The 23,213-nt window shown below is 40.1% G+C and overlaps 2 protein-coding genes across 3 annotated transcripts; both read right to left on the bottom strand.

Annotated features, from left to right (window-relative positions):
- Positions 1-236: 236 nt before the first annotated feature.
- Positions 237-8,894, bottom strand: LOC147227042 (proteasomal ubiquitin receptor ADRM1-B-like). 2 transcript variants are annotated; one of them, XM_086159229.1, is made up of 10 exons: positions 8,814-8,894; positions 7,264-7,508; positions 7,073-7,189; positions 5,932-6,055; positions 4,153-4,239; positions 3,956-4,061; positions 3,249-3,490; positions 1,893-2,050; positions 1,056-1,158; positions 237-670 (listed from the first exon to the last, which is right to left on the bottom strand). In XM_086159229.1, exons 2-10 carry the CDS (start codon positions 7,471-7,473, stop codon positions 567-569), a joined length of 1,251 nt encoding a protein of 416 aa, XP_086015355.1. In that variant the 5' UTR covers positions 7,474-7,508; positions 8,814-8,894; the 3' UTR covers positions 237-566. The 2 variants fall into 2 exon arrangements, with proteins under 2 accessions (XP_086015355.1, XP_086015356.1); XM_086159230.1 differs by having other exon boundaries at positions 7,264-7,505; positions 8,814-8,883.
- An 823-nt stretch (positions 8,895-9,717) lies between these two features.
- Positions 9,718-21,521, bottom strand: LOC147227041 (oxysterol-binding protein-related protein 2-like). Its single transcript, XM_086159533.1, has 14 exons — positions 21,444-21,521; positions 20,996-21,140; positions 20,771-20,882; positions 18,684-18,759; positions 18,050-18,184; positions 16,988-17,085; positions 15,469-15,651; positions 15,057-15,164; positions 14,877-14,966; positions 14,658-14,784; positions 13,641-13,757; positions 12,547-12,670; positions 12,366-12,456; positions 9,718-11,691 (listed from the first exon to the last, which is right to left on the bottom strand). Exons 2-14 carry the CDS (start codon positions 21,030-21,032, stop codon positions 11,589-11,591), a joined length of 1,401 nt encoding a protein of 466 aa, XP_086015659.1. The 5' UTR covers positions 21,033-21,140; positions 21,444-21,521; the 3' UTR covers positions 9,718-11,588.
- Between the last annotated feature and the right edge of the window lie 1,692 nt (positions 21,522-23,213).

The raw sequence follows: 23,213 nt of genomic DNA, 5'->3' as shown, positions 1-23,213 counted from the left end.
GACATTTCTGAAATATTGCTGTAAAGCTCATAAAATATAGAAGTCTGTTCTCAGGGCTGTTGGTCCATGTCTGCAGTGATCCACGCTGCAGTAGAACCCACAGATGTTTCACATCTGTATCGATCACGATTGCATTAATAAAATGACTAAAATCCAACTGAGTTGTTGCAAAAAAAAAAACTCAAGTACTTGCAGCAGAAATATAAAAATATTTCAGTGTTTAAACCAATGAGCATGATCACAGCATAGTTTGACTTTATTAATTTAAGCTTCAAAAAAGGATTTGAGGATAACAAACAAATCACACGGTTGTCATGAGTTTGCTGCTTGTCTTCAGGGACAGGAAGGATGAAGTCGACATGCAGGTTCATTTAGTTAAATCGGTGTGTGAAGTCTTAACGGTTGTTTGAGTGTCAGCTGAGAGGCCACAGGTTCTAATATTTTCTTTACTGTATATAATAAAGATATAGACCTCGCCTACATCCTTGTCAAATCGTGACAAAACAGAAGCAGCTAAATAAATACATTAAATAAGTTGTTTGTTTTTTCCCCCCAAAAAGGAACGGTTAGTCCAAACTCATGTCCTCATCGTCGTCTTTCTTGTCTTTGGCGTCTCCATCCTGGTCCGATTTTGTTTCCGTCTCCATTGCTTTTGCAAAAGCCTCCACGTCTGCAAACACAATCAAATATCCGAAATTCAATTCTCTGCCCTCTGAAGTTTGTGAAAAGTAAAAAGGAAAATACTCCTCTGTAGTGATCAAACTAAACAGTTTGACCCTTTATACTCTGCAAATTATTTTTACAACGGTTTCACTTTGTGTTTAAAATCCTTTGTAAACTGGTTGTTTCAAGTTTAAAAAGGAAATGGAAAATATCATCACTATAACTTGAAAATGACCATGAAATTTTTTAAAGTGTCTGAAAAAACTGCGATAAATTAACTGAACAAAGCAATATATTCAGAAAAATGATTCTCTTATGCCAAAAAAAAAAAAAAATTCTACATAAAACTAGGATTCATTCCAGCTCCTGCTGGTTTTTTGGTGAACACAGACCTCCTTTGTTGGCGGCGTCGACGGCCTCTGCAGGCAAACCGAACTGGTTCATCAGAGGTCCTAACTGGCCTGACACCAGGGCACTGCTGAACATGCTCATAGCCTGCGGGCCAGGAAAAAACAGACAGACTCAGAGGATAAATACCAACAGAAGGGTGGAGCCTGCCGAGAGCAGCGCGCCAATCTGCTACTGTTACAGGAGTAAGACACGAGAGGCAGGTTTGTTTTTAGATCATCAGTTTCATCCTCCCCAAACTCCATTCTTCAACTCAAACCCAAAATAAATACAACTTTCCCTCTGGCAGGAAGTGTTTCTTTTTTTTTTTTTTTTTTTTTAATCCTTGGACTTTTTTTGATGGTGGTTTTTTGAGAGTCGGCGTGGAAACATCAGCCTTCCTTCTGACTCGTGGTGGAATCTAACTCGAGGCGTTTCAAACCTATTCAGCTGATTTTGTTATTCAAAGGGTCACGTTCCTCATATCTAGGTGGTTTTAACTTTCTCCTCACTATATTTCTCATAAACTTCTGGCTGACGATTCCAAAAAATAATCAGGTGATTTCTGATTTTGGGGGGGACAATCCTCAGAAACTCCACACACTTACCCCCAGGGTTTGTCTTTCTTTTATTTTCGATCACTTTAAATCTACATTTAACATCTAATAGTCCAAATTGCTGTTTTGATACATTTATGTTTTTCAGAATTAAATGTCCTGCTTCCTGCGACCATGTCGACAGTGGGAGAAAATGGAAAACAAGAGGCATAAGGAGAGGTTTTAAAAAAAAAACAAAAAAAAAAAAACATGACAAAGCAGCAGTTAGAGACATGGGCAGGTCACCTGCTGAAACTGAGGCGAGCTGAGGGTGTTGTGCAGCTCCTCGGTGCTCTGCAGCAAAGACTCCCCGCTGGGCAGATATGGCATCAGCCTCTGCTGCACCTCGGGGTTGGCCAGGATGGGAGCCATGACCTCGGGGGTCAAGACGCTGGCGAGGTCCACTGCAGAGGACAAACACACACTGATCTGTCAGAGTGTAAAAGCCCTCCTTTCATTACAAGTGTTATTCATACTGTTGTAAATAATACTGTATATACAGACATGTTTATGTAGATTTAATTAATCTCATACCGTATTTCATTTGCCTCCTTTATTTACAAAATTGCACTTTGTATGTTCGTATTGTGTACAACGACCTGTTGTCCAGTCGCTGTTTACCTTTGTGTTAGTAAAATGTGTCATGTTAAACCAGAAACAAATTCCTTGGTCAAAACCGCCTATCTTTCTGAGGCTTTTGGTGGCAACATATCGATATATGAAATACATTGCAATCATGTTATTATGCCAATTTTTTTTTTGTCTGGAAAGAACATTTGTGGGGAGCAAACTGAAAAATCTTCAGAAATGAAAAGGAATGTTGAAAAATAAAGAATCAGAAACAATTTGAATGAAAAACAAATACATATTATGGCCCTTTTCATTATTCACACTAAATTATTTAAGTGTTTGATTGCCTGAGTGGAACTAAACTGGGTTTGATGCGTGTACGCTGTCAGTCAGCATTCAACGCCGACTGACCAGAAAAGGGTTTATACTGCCCCCGTGGATGGAAGCGGAACAGCAGGTGCGCTGCAGGGTGTGGTCACCTGGAGGTAGCAGTGATGTCACAGAGTCCTGCAGCGCACCTGTGAATGTGGCCGATGGGACTGAGGCAAATGGCGGGGATTTTGAAGCCACGGAGGAAAAAAAAAACCTTTAAAAGTTTCTCTCCTGCACCTAAAAAACTGTTTCGCTGCTGTTTCGCTCATGACTGTCAGAGTAATCTGACATTTGCGGCTGTTTGTTTTCATCTTTTTTCTTTTGTGAATTCTCCAGATTCTCTCAGCACTTATAGTTTAGGACGTGAACTTTTAACAGAATGACAAGATGAACACCTGCAACGAAAGGAAACACCTGATTTCATTGGTAACAGATGTTTTGTTGGGGGAAGGCACGCTTCTGCAACAAGCTGAAATGATTGTGTTACCGAGTTACTCGCCGCTACAGAGGCGGCTGCATTCACGATGCCAATTATTCACAGGATAATTAGCAGAAATTACACTAATCAAGTCTAATTATGCATTTTCCCTTTGGTGATTATTCAAATTTTGCTCTTATCTCCAGCTGGCAGGATTGCAGCACTGGGGCGTCTCTGCTCACCTCCCTGGCTGCCGGCAGGCACGTTCATGGTCGCCAGGATACTCTGCAGGTCCCTCAGCTGGATGGGCTGCGTGGGGTTGGCGGCCCCAGCGGCCAGGGACGAGGTAGCCGGCGTGGAGGGAGTGGTGGCCGTCGGGGAGGCGGCCGAGGTGGCCGAGGGCGTGATGGGTGTGGTGGGGACCTGGGTGGAGCCGAGCCGACTGGTGGCAGAGGTGGAGGTAGGGGTCACGGCCGTGGAGGGACTGGCGGGAAAAACATGAAATGTGTGGGTGTTAGAAGCAGGTCTTCAGCCCGTTTTCAAATGTTTTACTCGGACACTGACCAAAGTCCAACAGTAAACATTTCTGCGTGAGTTGCGTGAATGAAGTCTTTTCAAATGAGCTTTTCTTTTCAGTTTTACTCTTACAAATGTGGACTGCCTTCAGCTTGGAAACTGCTGAGCTGTTTGGCTGAAAATCCACAAGTGTGTGTGTGTGTGTGTGTGTGTGTGTGTGTGTTTCTTTCTTGTGGTCTGAAAAAATTCCCCTGGCTCTCACCCTCTCCATATCTGAGTAAATAAAGACCAAACACTCATTTTTCAGTTTTTAAATGAGACGGAGTTCTGAAGTCTGTTAAGAACATCACATTACTGGTCGTCTTTACCAAGAATTAACCAACCTAAACACAGATTTAACAGATGGTGGTGAAAACACAGCTCATTCTGACACCTTGTGGATGAGTTACTGGCTGCAGGGACACTGCTGCTGCTGCTGCTGCTGCTGCTGCTGCCCAGGAGGTTGGCCAGACCAGGGCCAGCGAGGGCACCCAGGCCACCTGTTGTCAAGAAAACAGTTTTGTCATTCACAGCAGAGCATTTGGAGATTCTTCGCTTCAGGATTGGTGTCATCGCCGAGAGGCTACGTACCGATCCCGCCCAGTCCGGTCGGTCCGATCAGCTGCATGAGCTGGTTGTGGCTCATGTTTCCCAGAAGACTTTGGAGGCCGCCCTCCCCTATTCCATGAAAACAGTTGGGCAAAAGTCAGACAGCACAGCAGTTTACAGTCATTACTTTAAATCTATTAACCAGAGTTATTCTACCTCCCTAAATTAGACTCAAATAATCTATGGTACACTTCAATTCAATTCTGCTCAACCGTTTTCTTGTCTTTCTTATAGAGCTGGACACTAAATCTCAATGTATGCCGTGACAATAAAAGACTATTCTATTCTGTCAAATATTCAAAAAATATTTTACATAGAACAACAGCGCACTCTGCTGACACAGATGCAGGACACACCAGCATTCAAAGCCGCCGGGGAGCGTTTTGAGCTCTTAAAACGTGTGAAAGACGAAGTGAAACACGAAGTGAAAGAACTGATTAGGACAAGACTGACACACAGAGGAAGGGAAACATGATTTAACATGTGATAAAAAGACTTCTGGTTATTCCTTTTCTTCCGCAATGAACATCCCCTTCAACCCTTTCTCCTCAGCAAACATTCCTCTCCAGAGGACGCTGAGACAGATTCTAATGCAGCCGCAGTTCCTGTTTATTGATAATGATCTTCTTGCCTTTGTCGGGGACAACCTGGAGCAGGAGATTATCGATAACACTATTTCCTTCCACCAATCATCATTGATAAAGTATCAATATTATCAATCTGCTAAGAAAGCAGTTTAGATCCATAACATGAGGTAGTGACAATGATGGAACATGTGATTTAGCAGTGATTTTAAATCCATAAATTTAAAGCTTGTTTTTGTGACTGCTTCTTGTTTTCTTATTCATTCAAGACCCAGAAAGTGTGATTTTTCTTTAATTGTCTGAATCTCTGATACGATCATTTAAGGAAATAATGTCACACATCCTGCTGACACACCGTTAAGGACATTTTCTTTTTTTCTTTCTGTTTCTCCCTAATTAGGGATTTTGGTAAAAATATAAAGAAACAAACAAACTAACTAAATAAATAAATAAAAAGCTTTTCAACATAGAATGTGGAGTGTTGGCGCTCTCTTGTGGCCAATCTTTTTTTTTTTTTTTTAATCAACATGCCATTTACAAATAAGGCTAAAAAGTCGTTTTCCATTCATGGTTTCCAATATAGATAGATCAGAATGATTCTGCAAAATGTGTACATAATTTTGCATAATTCAGACCAGAAGAAAACCAACACTACCAGATTATGGTTTTGCTTGTAATGACAGTTTGATTACAAATGTGACTTTTTCTTTTGCTGTTCAGGGTTTCCAATACACATGGATCAGCATGATTCTGTGAAAAGATTTTTTGTAATTTTTTCACATCTGTCCTAAAGACCAAAAGAAAAACAACTCTATCAGATTTAAGTTTTGTTTGTAATGACAGCTTGATTGCAAATGTGATTTTAAAAAAAAATTCTATAACACTGAAGTGTTTTCTGTTCACTTTATGACTGCTAAACTCCAAACATGGAGATGAAAACCATGAAATCAACACATAAAATTGAAAAAATTATACCACAATTAGTTTTAATTTCCTTTTTGTCACATGATGCGATGGAAACTCATTGTTAACTTAAAGTTTTGCCAGGTTCAGACTGCCAGATGGAGAACGTGACGCCCTCCCCCTCATCAGCTGAGAGGAGTGCTACATCCTCCCAGGAGTTTTCCTTTAAGGCTCTTATGTATTCTAAAAGTGAGACAACTGGGCGATCCGTTACCTCCAAGTGCGGACAGATCGTGTCCTCCACTGCCGCTGCTGCCGAGAGCGCCAGGCATGGGCGGGTTGTTCAGATATTCATTCACCTTACGGCAGTACTCCTCGTCCTTGTCAGTCTTAGGCTCCTAAACGAAATTTGGTGAAAACGTGGTTATCAGTTACTGTATGACCACTCAGGGATATATCATTAAAAGGAAAAGTTTATGGATTCAATTTTATTGTTCGATTTTTTTGGTAAAACAGACCTAGACTGATTAAAACAGCAGGCTACAGGAAACATGCATGTTATATTTATATCTTTGAGTGGGTCCTGCAAAATTACCGTATTTTCCACACTACAAGACGCACCGGATTATAAGGCGCACCTTCAATGAATGCCCTATTTAAAAAAAAAACATATTCAAGTGGCACAGCATTATAAGGTGCATATAATAGAAGCTACAGCAGTGGCTGGGGTTGTGTTATGCATCCACTAAATGGAGCTTCGCTAAAGGGAATGTCAACAAAACACTCAGAAAAGTCAGTCAAACTTTATTAATAGAATACAAACCAACTTTCTGACAACTCTGTTCCCTCCCAAAACAAGTTAGTGCATTCACAATACAGTACTTGTATTGTGTTTTTGTGCCGCCTTTGTCGAAAACAATGTATTTCCAACTCCATTTGTCACAGTTCAAAATGTTTCATAAAACGAAAGCACCAAGAAGGACCGCCTCTAAATTCATCGATGTTTATGTCGCTAGCTAGCGCTGCTGCCTTCGTTGGAATAGTGACTGTAGAGAAGCTTCTACTTGCTGCTCTCTGTTCTCCCTTAACTGTAGCCATCTCGCTTTGTTCCCTCGGAAACTCTGTTCAGTTTCCTTTACTTGGCGCTGGTCATCTCATTGCTTCCTCCACTTCCGCACCATTGAAAATGGAGTTGGCGACGGCTTCCCGTAGATGCGAGACCTCTTGCAGTTCAATATTGATCCATATATAAGGCGCACCGGGTTATAAGGAACACTGTCGGTTTTTGAGAAGATTAGAGGCTTTTAGGTGCGCCTTATAGTGCGGAAATACGGTAGTAAATAATATTTAAAAACACAAGCTATTAAAATATCCATATCAGAAAGGTCAAATAAAAGCCCTACACACAAGCCTACCTGCATCCAGAAGAAAAGCCGCTTGGATCCCGCTTTAAACTTCAGCACGTAGACTCGTCCGGTGGTGCACTGGTTCACCCGCTTAAACTCGCAGTCATCGGGGAAGATAATCAGGTCCTGCATCGGAACGCCGAACACTTTAAAAGGCGCCAAAAGAGACCAGCCAGTGTAACAAAGACAAGGTGACCTACGTCGTCCACGTTCCCGGTGGTGCGATCCTTCCAGCAGAAATGGATGAGGGAGTCGTCAGTCTGCTGGATGTAGACCTGACCTTTGCGCTTGTCGGGAGTCACCGTGCTGCCCTTCATGGTCATCTTACCGGCACGGAACTCCACCAGGTACTTACTGGAGGAGCCGCGGGACCCAGACACCATGCTGGGGAACAAAGCTCCGGACGCCATGGCGATGAAGAGGAGGAGGTGGAGAAAGATGGCTGCTGAAGAGACAGAGAAGGAAGGAAATACTGGAAGTCTGACAAAAAAGTATGGGCATGTTTTTTGGTTTCTTTGATTGGCAGGATTTATAATATGCAAAGGAATAAAAAAAGGCAAATTCCTACAAATTCTACCTACTTGATCAAGCAACAGCAGAAATTAAAAGTAGAGAAAAATATAAAAATAAACTAATGAAAACAAAAAGGTGGATATTATATGTTATATAATTCATGCTGTCTCAAGCTTAGATCAGAATCAGAACTTCTTTAATAACAAAATGTGTAATGTACACAGAAATTTGTCATGGTATGACAGCCCCCTATAGCAGGAAATTGAAAATGAGAGAATAACCTATAAGAAAAAGCAACAAAAAAATTAGCAATAACTAGCTGTAACTTAGAAAAAACAGAACAAATACAAAAAAAAACAAAACACATACAGGCTGTGCATAGGATATATAATATAAATATTTAATACGATTTTATTAGCCACAACATCCATTTTAAATCATTTAACATTTCTCAAAAGGTTTTCACTCGGGTTGGAAATTCTCATTTGCAACCAAGTCGGTGCAGAAACTTGACTTTTGCTAAAATCAGTATATTGGTTGATGATTATTGCACAGAGAGAGATCATCATGGGGCAATATTAAAATTTCTTTTAAAAATCAATAGTAAGCTACAGCACTGCAAATGAGGAAAACAGTGAAATAATTACTACACAATACAGATAGATTAATACATTTAAAAACAAACAAAATATGCTATGTGTGTGTGTCTATACATATATATATATATATATATATATATATATATATATATATAAATACATATATGGGTATGTGTGTGTGTGTGTATGAACATAAATTTAAAATTAGCATCTCAAGACAAGCAGTGTTTGATGGTTATGAGCAAGGAACTTAAAAGCTTTTATGGCACTTTATCCTAAAGTGGGTTAAATATATTCAAATTTAAATGAACGTATGTGTATATATGTTTATATATATTATATCTATTATCCTTGCAGGTATAACATAGGTGGCACATTCTGCCCGACCGAGTGTTATTTGGAACCAGAGAGCGAATACTGGGAACGACGGCTCATCCCAGCGCTCCCATTAATAGCTTACCGACCGGAGCCCCGGATGACTGTGCATCCTGCCACCAGTAGCCTGTTTCTCAGCCCGGCGCGGCCACGACAGGGCAGGAATTGAACACGTCGAACACACATATTAAATACCCAAATTGAACACACACTTCATGTCATCCAAAAAACGCGAAAAGACGTTTATAAGATGTTTCACTTACATTTTCTCTGTGGAGAGATATTGCGGCGGCAGGACAAGTCAAACTCGCGGAGGATAATAGTGATTGGCTGTTTGGCACCGAGGCGCCTCTGTGATTGGTTCGACGGTGGTGTCGATCATGTGAGCTTTAATTGTTATGATGTGGTTCGGTTGAGGTCGCACTGCTGCTAAAAACGACACACATGAACTTCCATTGGCCACAATACTAAAGATATGAATATCTGAACATTTCAGTAAGTATAATTAAAAATCAAAATGTTTTTAAAATGCTTCGACTTTGTCCCTGATATGCTATTGCCAAAACTAAGTTATTTCTGAATGGAGGGAAAACGGGTAAAGCAGCTTATATTCTAAATGTACATAAAAGTCATTGTTTTTCTATTTTAGTTTTGCATCTAATATTGTTAAAATAATTTTCACTTCTTACAGATTAAAAGAAAAAAAGTGTTGAAAAAAATGCAATATTCTTGTAAGTCCTTAGTATTTCCTTGCTAATTAAAAAACAAAACAAAACAGATTTTCCTTCCTTCAGCTTGTTTCTTTATTTTCCAACTCATTATCAGGGAATATCTTGTAAATGAACTGGGTAATATTCAAATTTTTTGCTGAGTGTTGTTGATTATGAGATAACTTCCAATTTTCAGAAACAAATGAAATATTTCTGTTACTCATTTTTTTAATCATAGTCGAAATCTCCTCGTCGTGGCAACTTGACTTGAATTTCTTCACTTGAAGATATTTCACCCCTCACCCAAGAGGCTTCTTTTGGAAAACCTCCGGACATATTTTTACCTACTTTTATCTGACAAAAATCCAATACTAATGAATGCACATTTGATGCAAAATATTGATATGGTATTGTCCGGTGTTATGTGACAAAGAAATACAGATCACAAGACAGGTTATTTTAATAGTCCATAATTTATTTCTTAAATATGCTTGTTTGCATACGGATGCGTATGATAAGGAGGGAAAGATCAGAGAACATATAATGTAAACATTTTCAAATGAATGCTAAACATAATGACAGGGAGGTGAAGAATCCGCCATCAAACTTGCACCGTAGAGTGACTGCAGTCGTCCAAAGTGCTTTGAATTAAGAATAAAGGAGATCAGCCTGGAGGACCGTGGAGATATTTCACTATACATTATGTGCATAGGACAGTGAGCGTTCAAATGTGCAGTTTTACGCAAGTTAGTGCTCAGAAACAACAGCAAAAACTCCTCCTTGCTGCTTTGTGAACGCAAGGTGCGTTTTTACATTTCAGGAGGAAGAACTAGATGGATCAGGTTGCATAGGTTTATGACATAACAGAGACCTGTTTTAACTGGAAATTGATGACTTTGGCTGGTGGTGGTGGTGGGGGGAACAAAAAAAAGGACTGAAATTTGAGTTTCTGTGCGAAGACAAACAGTTTGAATAATGAGTCACAGCTTTCTCTTTGAACCAAAATGCTGAACATCCCTTTGCTTAAAAGTCTATATGAATACATTTACAGTATTTTTCTCAGTGCAGAAACATTTTATGGCTTTAATTTGTGTAACTCGGTGTCCATGCATACACCACAGACTCTACACGTCATCTATGTTACAACATTGTAATGTACCAACAACATTTGTTTACTGGGCGAGTAAACACCATTATAAGCAGCTTCCTTTTTCTACTGTATATCTCTAGTCATAGAGAAATGACAATGATGAGTTTTGAAGTATTCGATCTAAAACTAAAATAAAAATTGAATAGTCATAGAAACGCAGCAGGTGTGTTTAGATAAACCCTGATATTTGAATGCAGCTGGACAGGAGTTTATGGCGTCTCTGCATGTCACATTGCACTGCGGTGACCTGAACTACAACAGAACATGTGTTTGAGTCTGTGTATGTTTGTGTTCTAGAACAGGGGTTCTCAAACAGGGTCTTCCCTTGGATCCATGCCAAAGTGACAAATATTTTCATTTAACCTTTATTCAAGGCTTCCTGACAGATCATTTATTGCACAAGTATTGAAACACAACAAAGTGATATAATTAACAAATATTTAGCCTTAAGATAGACTGCTTTAATATTTACAAAGATTTGTATTGCTATTTGAAAAAATATCAAATCAATTTCGACCTATTTTCCCTCAAATCTTTGATTCATATTATAAATGTGTTAATTTTCATGTAGATCTCAACATCTTTTGTCGTTTGTCACATTTACTATGATTTACTTTTAATTCTAAGATACCTTTTGTTAGAAAAAATGTTTGAATAAATTTTAAGCAAAGACTGCTCGGCATATTGCGCTTCATCAAATATAAGAAAATGTTCGAACGCTGGATCTGATTTCTTGTGTTTCAGGGCTTGTATACAGGGTCTGACTGTCACACCAGGCAGGTTGTCCAGGACTCATCGAGTGAAATGGGTGAGAACCTCTGTTCTAGAAGTCAGAGCTGCACTCTGGAGATCAAAATGCTAAAAAGCCCACCGGAGGAATACGGCATAAATGTGGACTATCGTCAGAAAAAGGGATTAGGGGCATATAAAGGTGAAGATGGTCGGTGTGCTATCAACATCTACAGTAAGTAAACTCAAAAAATATTCTCTCCAGTATCACTTTTGTGGACAACATTCACAGTCAAGTAACTGATAAACTGTCTGATAACACTAAGGTATCAGTTCTTTGTCTATTCAAAGAAAGCAGTGGTACCGTGAGCGTCCGGACTGTCACAAAAAGACACAATTTTTGTAGAAATAAAGTGAATCCTGTCACACTGAGCACCCTTTCCCCCATGTCAATAAATGTTGGGACAGTCAGTGTAGTTCCTGTCGAAGTATCCGCCGGTGTACAGCCAATCCTCAGCTCCGGTGTAAGGGTTTGTTCCCAGCTGGAACCACCTTGCGAATCAAAGATACACACATTATTTCAACAAAACGGTGAAAATCCTGCAGGAGGACTCTTTTGCATTTATATGGAAGAGCGTGAATCACAGCCCTCACTTAGGAATTCCGCACAAATTAATGACCCATGAGAAGTCAGTAATACTCGATACTTCAAAGAAAACTTCAATCAAAGTTTTTAAGTTTTTCTCTTCTCTCTCACTTTTCATTAATCCTGCTGAATGTATTCATTTTTTAAACACACTCTCCAAACCTAATGGCGGGGCCGGCATGCCAAGCAGTCACCAAGGGATTCAGTAGTTTTCCTTCATCAAAAGTAACCCGATTCGAAACATTGACAAAATGAACGTTTATGGACACAACTTTTTAGTCTCAGGGTACCTTTTTTGCTATTGTGTATGGAGATAGTATAATATAGTATTCTGTAGTTATTTAATGGTTTATTTAAATGAAAAATATCTTCTGAATCGCCCTTGACAAAGATCATCACACTGTATCAAAGCAGAAATTGTGAGATTGATCTGCTTTTGCTTTGTTTGCTTTCTGCTTTCCTTTCTTGGTGATAAATTGCAATGGTTGTGTTTTTCTAAATACCCCGTGTGGCATATAAAGACCCATCTGTTCCTTTCAAGTGCTGAAAAAGTTAAAAAAATGTATGTTTCCAAATGCACCTGGTTGACCAGTCCTGCTCGTCCTTGGATCGTGATTTGCGAGCGGCCCTCTGTTTCTCCTCCAGACGCTCTTTCTCTATACTTGCAGAGTCTGTGAAACACAATTATTGTGTGTGAACTATCACGGGAGGGTCCATATAATGGAGACATGCATGGAGGGAGTATCGGAGTCTGGAGTTACCTATTTCTCCGTTCTCCATGGCCCGGATGTCGGGCCTCAGCCGGCAGTCAGTGGGTGCCAGGAGTCGCTCCGTGCCAGGCTCCAGCTCGTTCAGTGTCATGGCAAAGCTGGTGAAGTTATACATCTGCACCAGAGGAAACACAAGTGGCGACACACTCGTGATTACTGTCGTGATTCCAAGATTTTGAACAGCAAGCAGCTAGTTATAGATGACATACTGTGCAACTTTTGATCTGTCTGTACATGCTTCCAAGTAAAACTGTAAAAATCAGTGTCTGCCCCCCGGGCCAAGAATGTGCAACCAACTTAGCCTTTGATAAGTGTGTGTGTTCAGCACCTTGGTACCTTTGCAGCATCTTTTCTGTGGAATTATTCTTAGTGCACTACATGTGTTTATAGTATCAGATATCTGCTATCTGATTTGTGGTTGTGTTCAGCTGCACACAACTCACAACAATAATATTTGAGGCCAAATATTTACGATGAGACAAAACTGTTGAAAGGAGAGTTTCCAAAGCTACAAACAGCTGCTTTGACATCTGCTGCCTGAGATTGTTTGTGATAAGCGGTTTACAAATGAGTCTTACTAAGGGTGAGTGGTGTGTTTATCTGTATGTGGATGGTTACTTTGGAGAATGTGTAATAGTGAGTGATAATTTTTCACCAGCAATTAACCATGCTATAGTTGCCAGCCACACTGGACCTTTTATGGGAACATATTTTTCTGATCAAATCAATTTTTCCTCTTTTGGGTATGCTCCCTGAGTGTAAAGTGAGAAATGCATAATGCTTTATGTCGACATCGGGTCCAGTGCTGGGACATAACGACACAGAGAGATCAGTTTTACAAGTCTGCGCAGCAGCTGACTGTTCCAACACATTATTTGTGTAGAACATAATGTTCATAGCTTTTCACAGGAAAAAGCATTGAGCAGCTATTACAAAAAACAAAGTAATATATAAAATGCCTCCACGCTGCTTGTCTGGTGTCATCAAAGCATAGTTAGTATAGGTTGAGTCAAATCCTTCATGTAGTGACTCAATGCTGATTGATGGAGCAGGTAGTAGCCATTAGTGAGTGTGTGTGTGCCCACCTGGGCTGAGTGAGCAGGCCGTGGTGATACCCTCCACAGTAAGGCACTTCCTGGTATCACAGTCACAGTCTCTTGAACTTCTGGCATCTCATCGGACTCCTCTTCACAGCTACGTTCCTACATACACATATGCACATGCGAACACTCATATTATAAGACGTAGGGGACCAAGGCCAACCTCAGATATTGAGTACATATGCAAACAGGAGAGTCACAGAACTACAGTTTCCACAAAGTCAACACATTTCTCAAGCAAACAGTGCATGTCATTGCAAGACATTATGGATTAGTGCTGGCAATGATCTCTCCATACACTACACTCTGAACATAACTCCAACTGGACAACAGCAGTAGCACACTACAGATACCAAGTACACTTTCACCTTACCTTCTACTAAAGCCACTGCATGTTAGAAAGGGCCGTTAGAAAGAAAAGATACCATTTTTGAGAGTAAATTCACAGACGACTGCATGTTGGAAGACAGAGAAAACAGGACAAACATAACAACAGCCCGCAAGCGAGTTATCGAAGTGGAAGATCAGAGCGTGTATTTGTCATGCGTCTCAGAGCGAAAAATGGTCAGCTTTATTTCAAACACTGGTATCGGATCAGGCGAAAGGCTGTGGATCAAGAGAAAACAATTATCATCCTGCTGTGACACCAACTTGTTTTTTTTTTTTTTTTTAAATCATATGCTTGGTTTTTGTTAACATATTGACCATTTTTAAATCAAAAGAATTTATCCATCTGAGAGACAATTTCTAACAGATGAGGATTCAGGACTTGGTTCGATCCAGAGGAAAAGTGTACACATTTTATAAAACCGAATAAATCTTCTCCCCACGAAGAGTCTGAGGCTCATGAACACGTCTTGAAATCCTCCTCTGTGGCGTTTGTGATTTGCGAGGTGGCGATTTGTCCCTCAACACAAGTCTGAGATGCTTCATAAAAGATGCCACTCACGTTGTCATATTCCAGTCAAAGCGAAACCACCTCCACATCCAAGTTCTACTCACCTGTTTGAGTTTCTTAGCGTCTCCTCCTGCCTTCTTATCGGCTTTCTTGTACGTTTCGTAAGTCTTGGGGTCAACGGTGTACATGCACTCTGTCCACTTTCCATAAATCACACGACGCTTCTTCTTACTGGTTCAACCACAAAAGAAATCCAAACCTTCATTACGGATGAAGTAGATTGGACAAAGGAAGTTCTCCCAGCTGGAGAATCGTATTCTCACCTTTTGTCCTGGATATGACCTTCCACCTTGTGCAGCTCTTTGCCAAACATGCCACATGGTTTGAAGTTCAACACACACTTATCGCCAGTGCTGATCAGTTTTGTGCAAAAGAAACATGTTACTTAATGAGCAGCGGTCCCATTTCTTAGAAACCTCCCGGCAAACTATTCATCACTTTACCTGTGGTTTACTATCTCCACTGTTCCGTACTGCTCAATCCAAAGCTTTCCTAAGATGATGTTGTGCACGCAGCACATTGGGTTTGTCCATGTGTACGCTTCTTTATGCCTGAAAGAAATTCACACCACCTCCACGTTGGTTATGTCAATTGAACGGCCCTGTGCTGAGCTCTCAACAGTTTCGAGTGCAGTGGCACTAAATGCAAAGGTATAGTACGTGCACCATTAATCGCAAAACGGCCATAAAGCAAAGATTTAACAGCACCCTTCATTCAACAGAGAAGAACGTCGAGAACATTCTGTGCATACCTTCATGCAAAGACACACTTGAAAGCAATCAGATGCAGACAAAAAAAAAAAAAACATAAATCAAAATGTCTCCGACTGACTCAGCCAGTTACACATGTACTCACTTCAGTAACTCCAGCGTCATTGTGCCTTTAGGTTCTGCCTCCACACTTTTTCCCCAGAACTTCAGTTTTGGGTAGATGGAGCCGTGAAACTCGAACTCTTGCTTCAGAGACTGAGCGTGGAAGGCACTGATAGGCGGGTGGTGGCTCACCTGCTCCGAAATCAATCTGTAACCATCATCCTCTCTTTAAGGAAAACACACACACACACACACACACAAACACACACACACACACACACACACACACACACACACACACACACACACAGAGTTACATAAATACACAAGATGATAAATATCTGCAATACTGACGAAGTGCCATGTCAGATTAAGAAAAACACTCACATTGAAGAGGAAAGGTTCAAATTATGTAACTGAGAGCTGAGATGGGCCAAATATGCCTGCCGTAAATAATTTACATTTTAAGAAGCTAGGTTTTCTATCTCTATCTAACTATCTATCATACATACATTTCATTGTCTGCTTCCACATTACATTCATTTTCTTCTGTAGGCAGCTCAGCTGAAGAGAATCACACAGAGAAAATCTAATCTATCAGAGCTACGACAAAAAAAAAAAAAACACACAAGAGACAGTCACGACATAAACTATAACAAAAATGTCCAGAACTTTCTATACACAAGACATTAGACATTTTAGACAATCATACATTCAGACTTTCATTTTTCTTTTCTTTTTTCTTTTTAAAACACATCAGTGTCTCAGTTGGCAGCAGACAGATGCTGGTTTATAAAGAGGACTAACAGACAGGTGTGTAAAAGAGTTTCTTTGCTCTTCTTTGTCTGAACTGAAGAATCACAATTGGAACTTTGAGTTGGTTTCCTCTGTGCACAAAATGCAAGTCAGATGAAATCCTGTTGGCAAGTCTGATCACGCTCTTGCTGTCGGCAGGAGTGAGCCACAGGTAGGCCACTAACTTTCACACATATTTTTAGGTTGATAATGTAATTCAGCTTTAAAGGGTCACTGTTTGGCTGTTCAACGATGTACTCCAGTGAAACATGAGAATCTGCATAACTAATCTGTAAATAATCATCTATGTTGGTTCAGCTATGGACATTCTCATGTCAGACGGACAAGATAGTTATGTGTCAGAAGGGATACGACAGGTATTTTAATTCCATATTCAATTAATGGGTTGTAATATGAATATCTGTTTTTTTTACCTTGCAAACACATTTTTCATTCATACTATATGGCCATCTAAAGTGTTGCCTTTAACACATTCAGTCAATTTAACAAACCAAGGCCCCTGGCCTGCCTGTTAGAAGGGACTCCAGTTCAGCGACTGTTAGCTGTCAAAGACTGAATAGTTTTGATGTCAAAAAATTGAAGGAGGCAGATTTAATGCCTATATCAATGAAGTTGTCAGACTACATCCAGTTGATTGTGCATCCCGTTACACAACAGTCTTTGGGAATTTTCTGTTTTAATGCTATTTAACCTGTTGAGAAGAAACCTTCACAATTTCAGCTTTTGTCAACAGTCTTCCCCCATACCTTATGAGTTCATAGGTCTCCCCCAGTAAAGGATTAAATGGCTTTCCAGTCCTTTCCCATTGAGATGCTACAGCTGAAACAGCGAATGCTGCAACAACCTGCCACAAAGACATAGACAGTCAGCCCAAAGTTCACGTTATGTCCCTATTTCTGGAATTTCCTGTTTCCGAAGCAAAAGCAGCAGTGGATTTTTTTCCTCTAACATTGTCTCAAACAAATATGATTGGTATCAGTTGGTTCATGGTGCTTATGTTCTGATCCAATATTATCCAATTTATAAACCCTGATATGGGACCTTTGGAGTTGCCAACTTAGCTCTGCTATCTCTGACTAATGTCACATTCTAGAAATCCCTTCTTGCTGCGGAAAACATTTCTTGAAGTATATAGAAGAGGTTGTGTCGAGTTGCCTTGAGCAGCTACTGCTTAAGAGCGCGAAGTAGAACTGATTTTCGGGTATGCAACATAAGCCGAACAGAGCTAGTGAAATATCAATGAGGCCTTTTTTGCAATGGGGAAAATCCTGCAAATAAAACTGTGACTTGTTCAGTAAATGAGCTTAAAAATACATATTACCATAGTGCTGAATATAAGCTCACTACAAACTGACAACATTTTACCACACTAAGTATTGGATCAGTTCCCTGAGAACATATGTGTTACACATAAGGCTGTATGTCACATTTAAAATACAGATCCACTCAAGCTCAACCCATTTATCGTAAACATTGGAGAAAATGTTGAATTTACTAACTGGTGAGATGTCCTTTTATAATCACAGTCTGCACCCATTTTCCCCCCACACTATGTTGCTAGGTCACGGTGATGGTGTAAGTTAAAAGCCTCACAGCTGTTGGTATGTTACTTGGCACCAGCTTCGCTATCAAGGTCCAAGATGTTTATATGCCTGTGAGGGCACCCGATTGTCGAAAAAACCTGTGCATTTGCTATGCGCTTTAATGATTGGCTGCAATTAAAGCATATCATATACATCACACTCAAGGATACACTATGTATCCTTACATGCGTAATGACAATAAAGTTGACAATAAAATCAAATTACCTGCATGCGGTCTACGGAGTCAGATAAACTGCAGGCTTTGTGGATAAGATGAGTGTGTTCCATGTACTCCGAGATTCTCTGGAGCAAGCTCAGTGGCTCATTGAACACCACTGGCATTGCTATTTTGGACAGCTCCTGCACAAGAAAATCAAAAACTTAAGTGACACACATTCTGTATAAACTAGAATCAAGGTGTGACTCAGTGCTGTTGTACAAAATGCTGTGCTCATTCACCTCCTGCAGCACTCTGCTTTGCATCTTTGCAAAAATAACGCATAGCCTTTCAAGTGCAGCAGTGACAACTAAGACTTGTGTTCAGATGTCCATTTAAGCTTTTTTTTTTTTTTTTGATGACAGCAAGAAAGATTTGCCCAAAATAATTTTAGCTGGCTAAGCATAGCAGAGAGCTAGTTCAGTCATGACTCATCCTATTGCAGTATACGCAAAGACAAAATATGTAGCCCTTCAATTATTAAAGAAAAAAAGTACTTGTGCAAGTACTGGTCTCTGTCACAGAGACTACAACTTCTCTGTAGCACATCTCAGGTTAGAAAATCAAGTGATTTTCTTTTTTGTTTTTTTGTAAGTACATAGAACATGATCTTTCTTTTAGGGCGAAACAGGAGAAACTCACCATGCCAATGCATTTCTTCAGGATACTCCACACACTGAAGTTGTTCCTGGAAATCATTTCCGAAGGCAGGGATTTCCTTGGAGACATTGTGACCAGTTTGATAATTAGAAAAAAACTTTGAACCAAAAAATATTTTATTTTGTCAATTAAATAGCTCTTTAAAGTCAAATTATGCTACATCAAAATCCCAACATTTCTCATGGTGAAATGTAACTATAACTGTTCAGCTGGGCAATTGAGCCTAAATGTTCTGCAGTGGAGCTTCACAAGCCAATAGCAGAAAAATGTGGCAGCACTGGTCTTGTTGGCGTCCGCCTGTGAGTGCATGATGAGATCTTCCTCAGCTGGAGACAGATGTGGTCATGTGATGACACGCCTGCACGTATATCAGATTAGATAGATTATCTGCATATGACTTTGGGTAAGGCCATATATGGGTAGACAGGAGTCATCCAATCATAATTACATAATCAATATAGTACTATAATTATAATTTAAAATGGTGATTGGACTCAGTTCACCCTTTATAAATATAGTGCCATCTTGTGAGTTGAAAATTGCAGTGGATCATACTGTGATTTGGATTTAATTTTGATTAACTGTATGTGCGCGCTGAGTTTTTGTTTTGTGTTCCACCATTAGCTCATGTGAACAGACATTCTTTTTGAAAGTGGGGGACATTTTAGTGCACAGGCATGAAACCGCTTCAGCTTAAGTTGCCGTTGAATTTTGACAACGGACAACTTGGGAAACTAAATTAATCATAAGACTTCCCTTAAAATGTGTTTGCAGAAAACTACTCCAGCTCTACGAGATGTTCCCTCCAAAAATTATTCCAGGCTCTTAAACAGTGAAAAAGCCCATCGTAACGAGGACGAAAGCTGTGCATGTGCATGAGAGAGGAAGAGGCAACACCTGGACATGTTTTTCTGGGAAACCATCTGGACACAACAATCCAAGCACAATTTGTAATGGTAAACAGATTTAATACCTGATTCTTAACTTGAAAAAATCTTTGTCGCTGTAACTCGCTGCTTTTGGGGAAATCCCCTCCTCAAAGTGAAGCATCATTTCTTAATCACTTCATCAACTGTTTTTTTGTAAAGGAGGAATTCAGGAATTGACTGTGTTAATGTCAATTTCACACAGTTCAGTTATGCTGCCATTTTTTAGAAGCGGTGTCTTCTCTATAGTGTAATTTCCTTTTGCTCATTTTGGAGAAGCTGGCAGAGAACGCTGTCAAATAACAAAGATATACAGTAACTACAGCACACGAGTTATGTTATGACAAAAGAACTCAAGGTGCATCAAGATGAAAACTGAACATGTCAAGTCAATTGGAGGAGAAAGTAGGTTTGACAGTTTTCTCAATGCTAAAATTCACTAACCAGCACTTAAAAAATGAGACTGAAGGTTATTTTGCAGCAGAATATACTTGGCAGCTGACCTTCAATCAGTTTTTGATCAAAATTGAATGCCACATTACAATTACAAAAAAAAAAAACAAGTCACCTATACCCCAATACTTCCATTGTATATGACACCATACTGAGAGACAGTAGTTCTATACCATCACTGCACTTTAACCATGCCCTTTGTGAAAACTGCTTTTCAGTTCAATATTAACCTTTTTGTCTTTCTGTTATTACGCCTCACTTCCTGTGAGCACACCAATGGGATGTCATTAATCCCAAAGAGCTTACGGACAAAATGAAGGTTCTTGTCTGCTAAAGATGCTTAAAAGCTCCTGTATGGTTCTGTTGAATGAATGTGAAGTGTGGCTGTTTCCTTGCATTCTGTTTTGTCTGTTTCTTAACATCTGACAGTGAGTGATGACGCTCATTAAATGGTTTCCCATGAGTATAGACTTTGCGGTGATGGAGATCATTGCATTTAATACTGAACACTATCAATGTCTGACTGCGATGAGACACAAATTAAAGTATCAATCCGCTTATGGGTCTGTCATACAAGCAATAATTAATAACTAAGGGAGATATTTGGCACAAGAGGTAAAGCTGGGTATTCTCGAGGAGGTTTGTGCAAAGATTTGGGTGTTTTTAAGGTTGGCACTGGCCCTTCCTCACCTTCGCTCCCACACTCCATTCTCCTGCGCGGCGGAGCCTCCGGTCACCTGGTTGTTGTCGAACACCAGGGCATCCTTAAAGCTGACCTCGCCGGAATCATCTGACTCAAGACCTGGTGGGCGCAAGGACGGGGGAAGGGGGACAACAACAAACAGCAGGCGACCGTCACGACTCGATGCAAAGCGCGCCAGAATGCTCGTCCGACAGCTGGACGCAATGGCCCACCTGTCTCGGCGTCGTAGAACTCCTCCTCGCTGTTCATGCTGAGCGGAGAAAGTAGCTGCGTTACTCAGAAGTCATGTTTCCACCCTCGGCCTTTCCCCGCAGCCCGGACGCTCTCCAAGCATCACACACCAGCCAAACACACAACCTGCAACGGCAAAGGAACAGGCGGTCAAGCCGGGCAAGGCGACTGTTAGAGACAAACCAGCGTCTGATACATGCAAGAAAAAGCAATGACAGGAAAACGTAGCTTGCTGTCAGTCGCTCGGAACACCGAAGAAGAGCCGCGGCTACCAGTTATGCTACCTGGCTAGCTAGCCGTTAGCATTGCTGTTGTTTAATCAAAACGACCGTTGGAGAGATTAGCTAACGATAACAATACATTCAGTGACGAACGGAGGTCAATGGGAAGACTGTCCGGGATATTGAAATGTGGGTCAGTGAGGTGTACCTGTGACTTGAGGTCGCTTACTGGTCTGGCAACGTAAACAATCGAAGAGAGTTCTGTCTCTGAGGGTGGGCGGGAACCAGGCGACAAGGACACGGTGATTGACGGGCGCGTCGACCAATCGCAGCAGGGACGGCGGAGGGGGGAGCAGATGTTCAGCGCGGCTTCTATTTTCAACACAAGACATTTAAATGATTTACCGCGGACGGGAGTTCAAGCCGATCCTCCGATACCGACTTGATTTTAATTTTAATAAATGAATACACCACTCTGTTATGTTTTTTTTCATTATAATGTCTTGACGATTACCAAGCATCACCAAACAATCAGTTATATTTATGCAGGCAACGCGATTACACACATGAGCAAGATACAATGTAGTGACCACAACTAGTTATTAACTACTGCTCTGCACAATCAACAATGGCTTTTTATGCAAGAGACACGTTTAATTGATTGAACCACAAATGCCCATTCTTTGTCATTTCCCCCCATTGTGGATGTCTTGATGGACAATATTATGGGCAAATCAGGAAGTCCCCTTTCTCTGCACACACCTACTCGCATGTCCAATGAAAGGAGTGGGGAGGATGATATTAAAACACCATAAATCACACATGTCGGCTTCTAGTTTATGGGATAAATGAGGTCATTAATCTAGTGGAAGAGGCATCACCCCATTTGAAATCTATTTCCTGGGGTAACAAAGAGCAAGTAGGTGTGACAGCAGCGTTTCTCCTGGTCTCACTGTACTTGTTACAAGAACTTCATCAAGCAGCATCTAAAGTGGAAATAAAAAAAACACGGAAAAAAGACAAGATTCGTCAAGTTAATTGCCACATCGATGAGCGCAATTTTGATCGAATATCTATGACTGCAGTTGCCGATTGTGTCCACAGGCTGGCAGTGTCCGCCTTTCCACTCAGAAACATGATTTCAAAATAAAACGTAAACGAGGGGGAAACACACGCGGAAAGCGTTTGTACAAAAAAAATATATATGAAATAACATATAATATAGGGAAATGCAGAGAGCAAAAGGTCTGATCAGTTGCTAGATTTCACTTTTATTTTGTACATGGAATTTATTATTCCATCAAATCCATGTTAAAACTGACGATTCCCTAGGAATATGACGCACCCCCTTCTGAGCTTTGGACAAGACTGCATGTCACACAAAAGGTTAAGGAAAACTTAAAACAATGAAACGTAAATGCTTTTTTAAAATGCCATAAAAGATATGAACGTTCACAGAATCACGTCACCAGGGGGAGGCAGACACGTATTTTGTGGTGGATAAGATATTTTTTTCATCATCTTCTGAAGATTTTCTGAATCGCGATTACCGATTACATGTGCAAATAATAATAATAATAATAATAATAATAATAATAATATCGATAGTAATAATAATTATTATCTATTAATTACTATTATTTTTAATTAAAAAAAAATGAAGATTTTCCTCAGCTGAGGGCCTCGTTGTCATCATTTTCTGAATCACTATTGCAGAGTAGATGTGCAAATAATAATAATAATAATAATAATAATAATAATAATAATAATTATTATTATTATTGTCATTATTGTTATTATTATCACTATTATATGGCAAATGACAATTTTTGATTTATTAAAAAGAGTTTTTCTCAGTTGAGGGCCTCGTCACAGTTACCGACACGGTATTTATTTTGAAACTCTCACCGGAAGTCATTGTCAAAACCGTCAAGTGACGTCACCTGCGCTCCATCCATCCATCCATCCATTCGTGCGT

Source organism: Fistularia commersonii, chromosome 14 (assembly GCF_037954325.1).
Source record: "Fistularia commersonii isolate RoL2024-O1a breed Wild chromosome 14, RoL_Fcom_v1.0, whole genome shotgun sequence".
Lineage (NCBI taxonomy): Eukaryota > Metazoa > Chordata > Actinopteri > Syngnathiformes > Fistulariidae > Fistularia > Fistularia commersonii.
The sequence above is the reverse complement of the archived record's forward strand: the minus strand, read 5'-3'. Positions and strand labels throughout refer to the sequence as shown.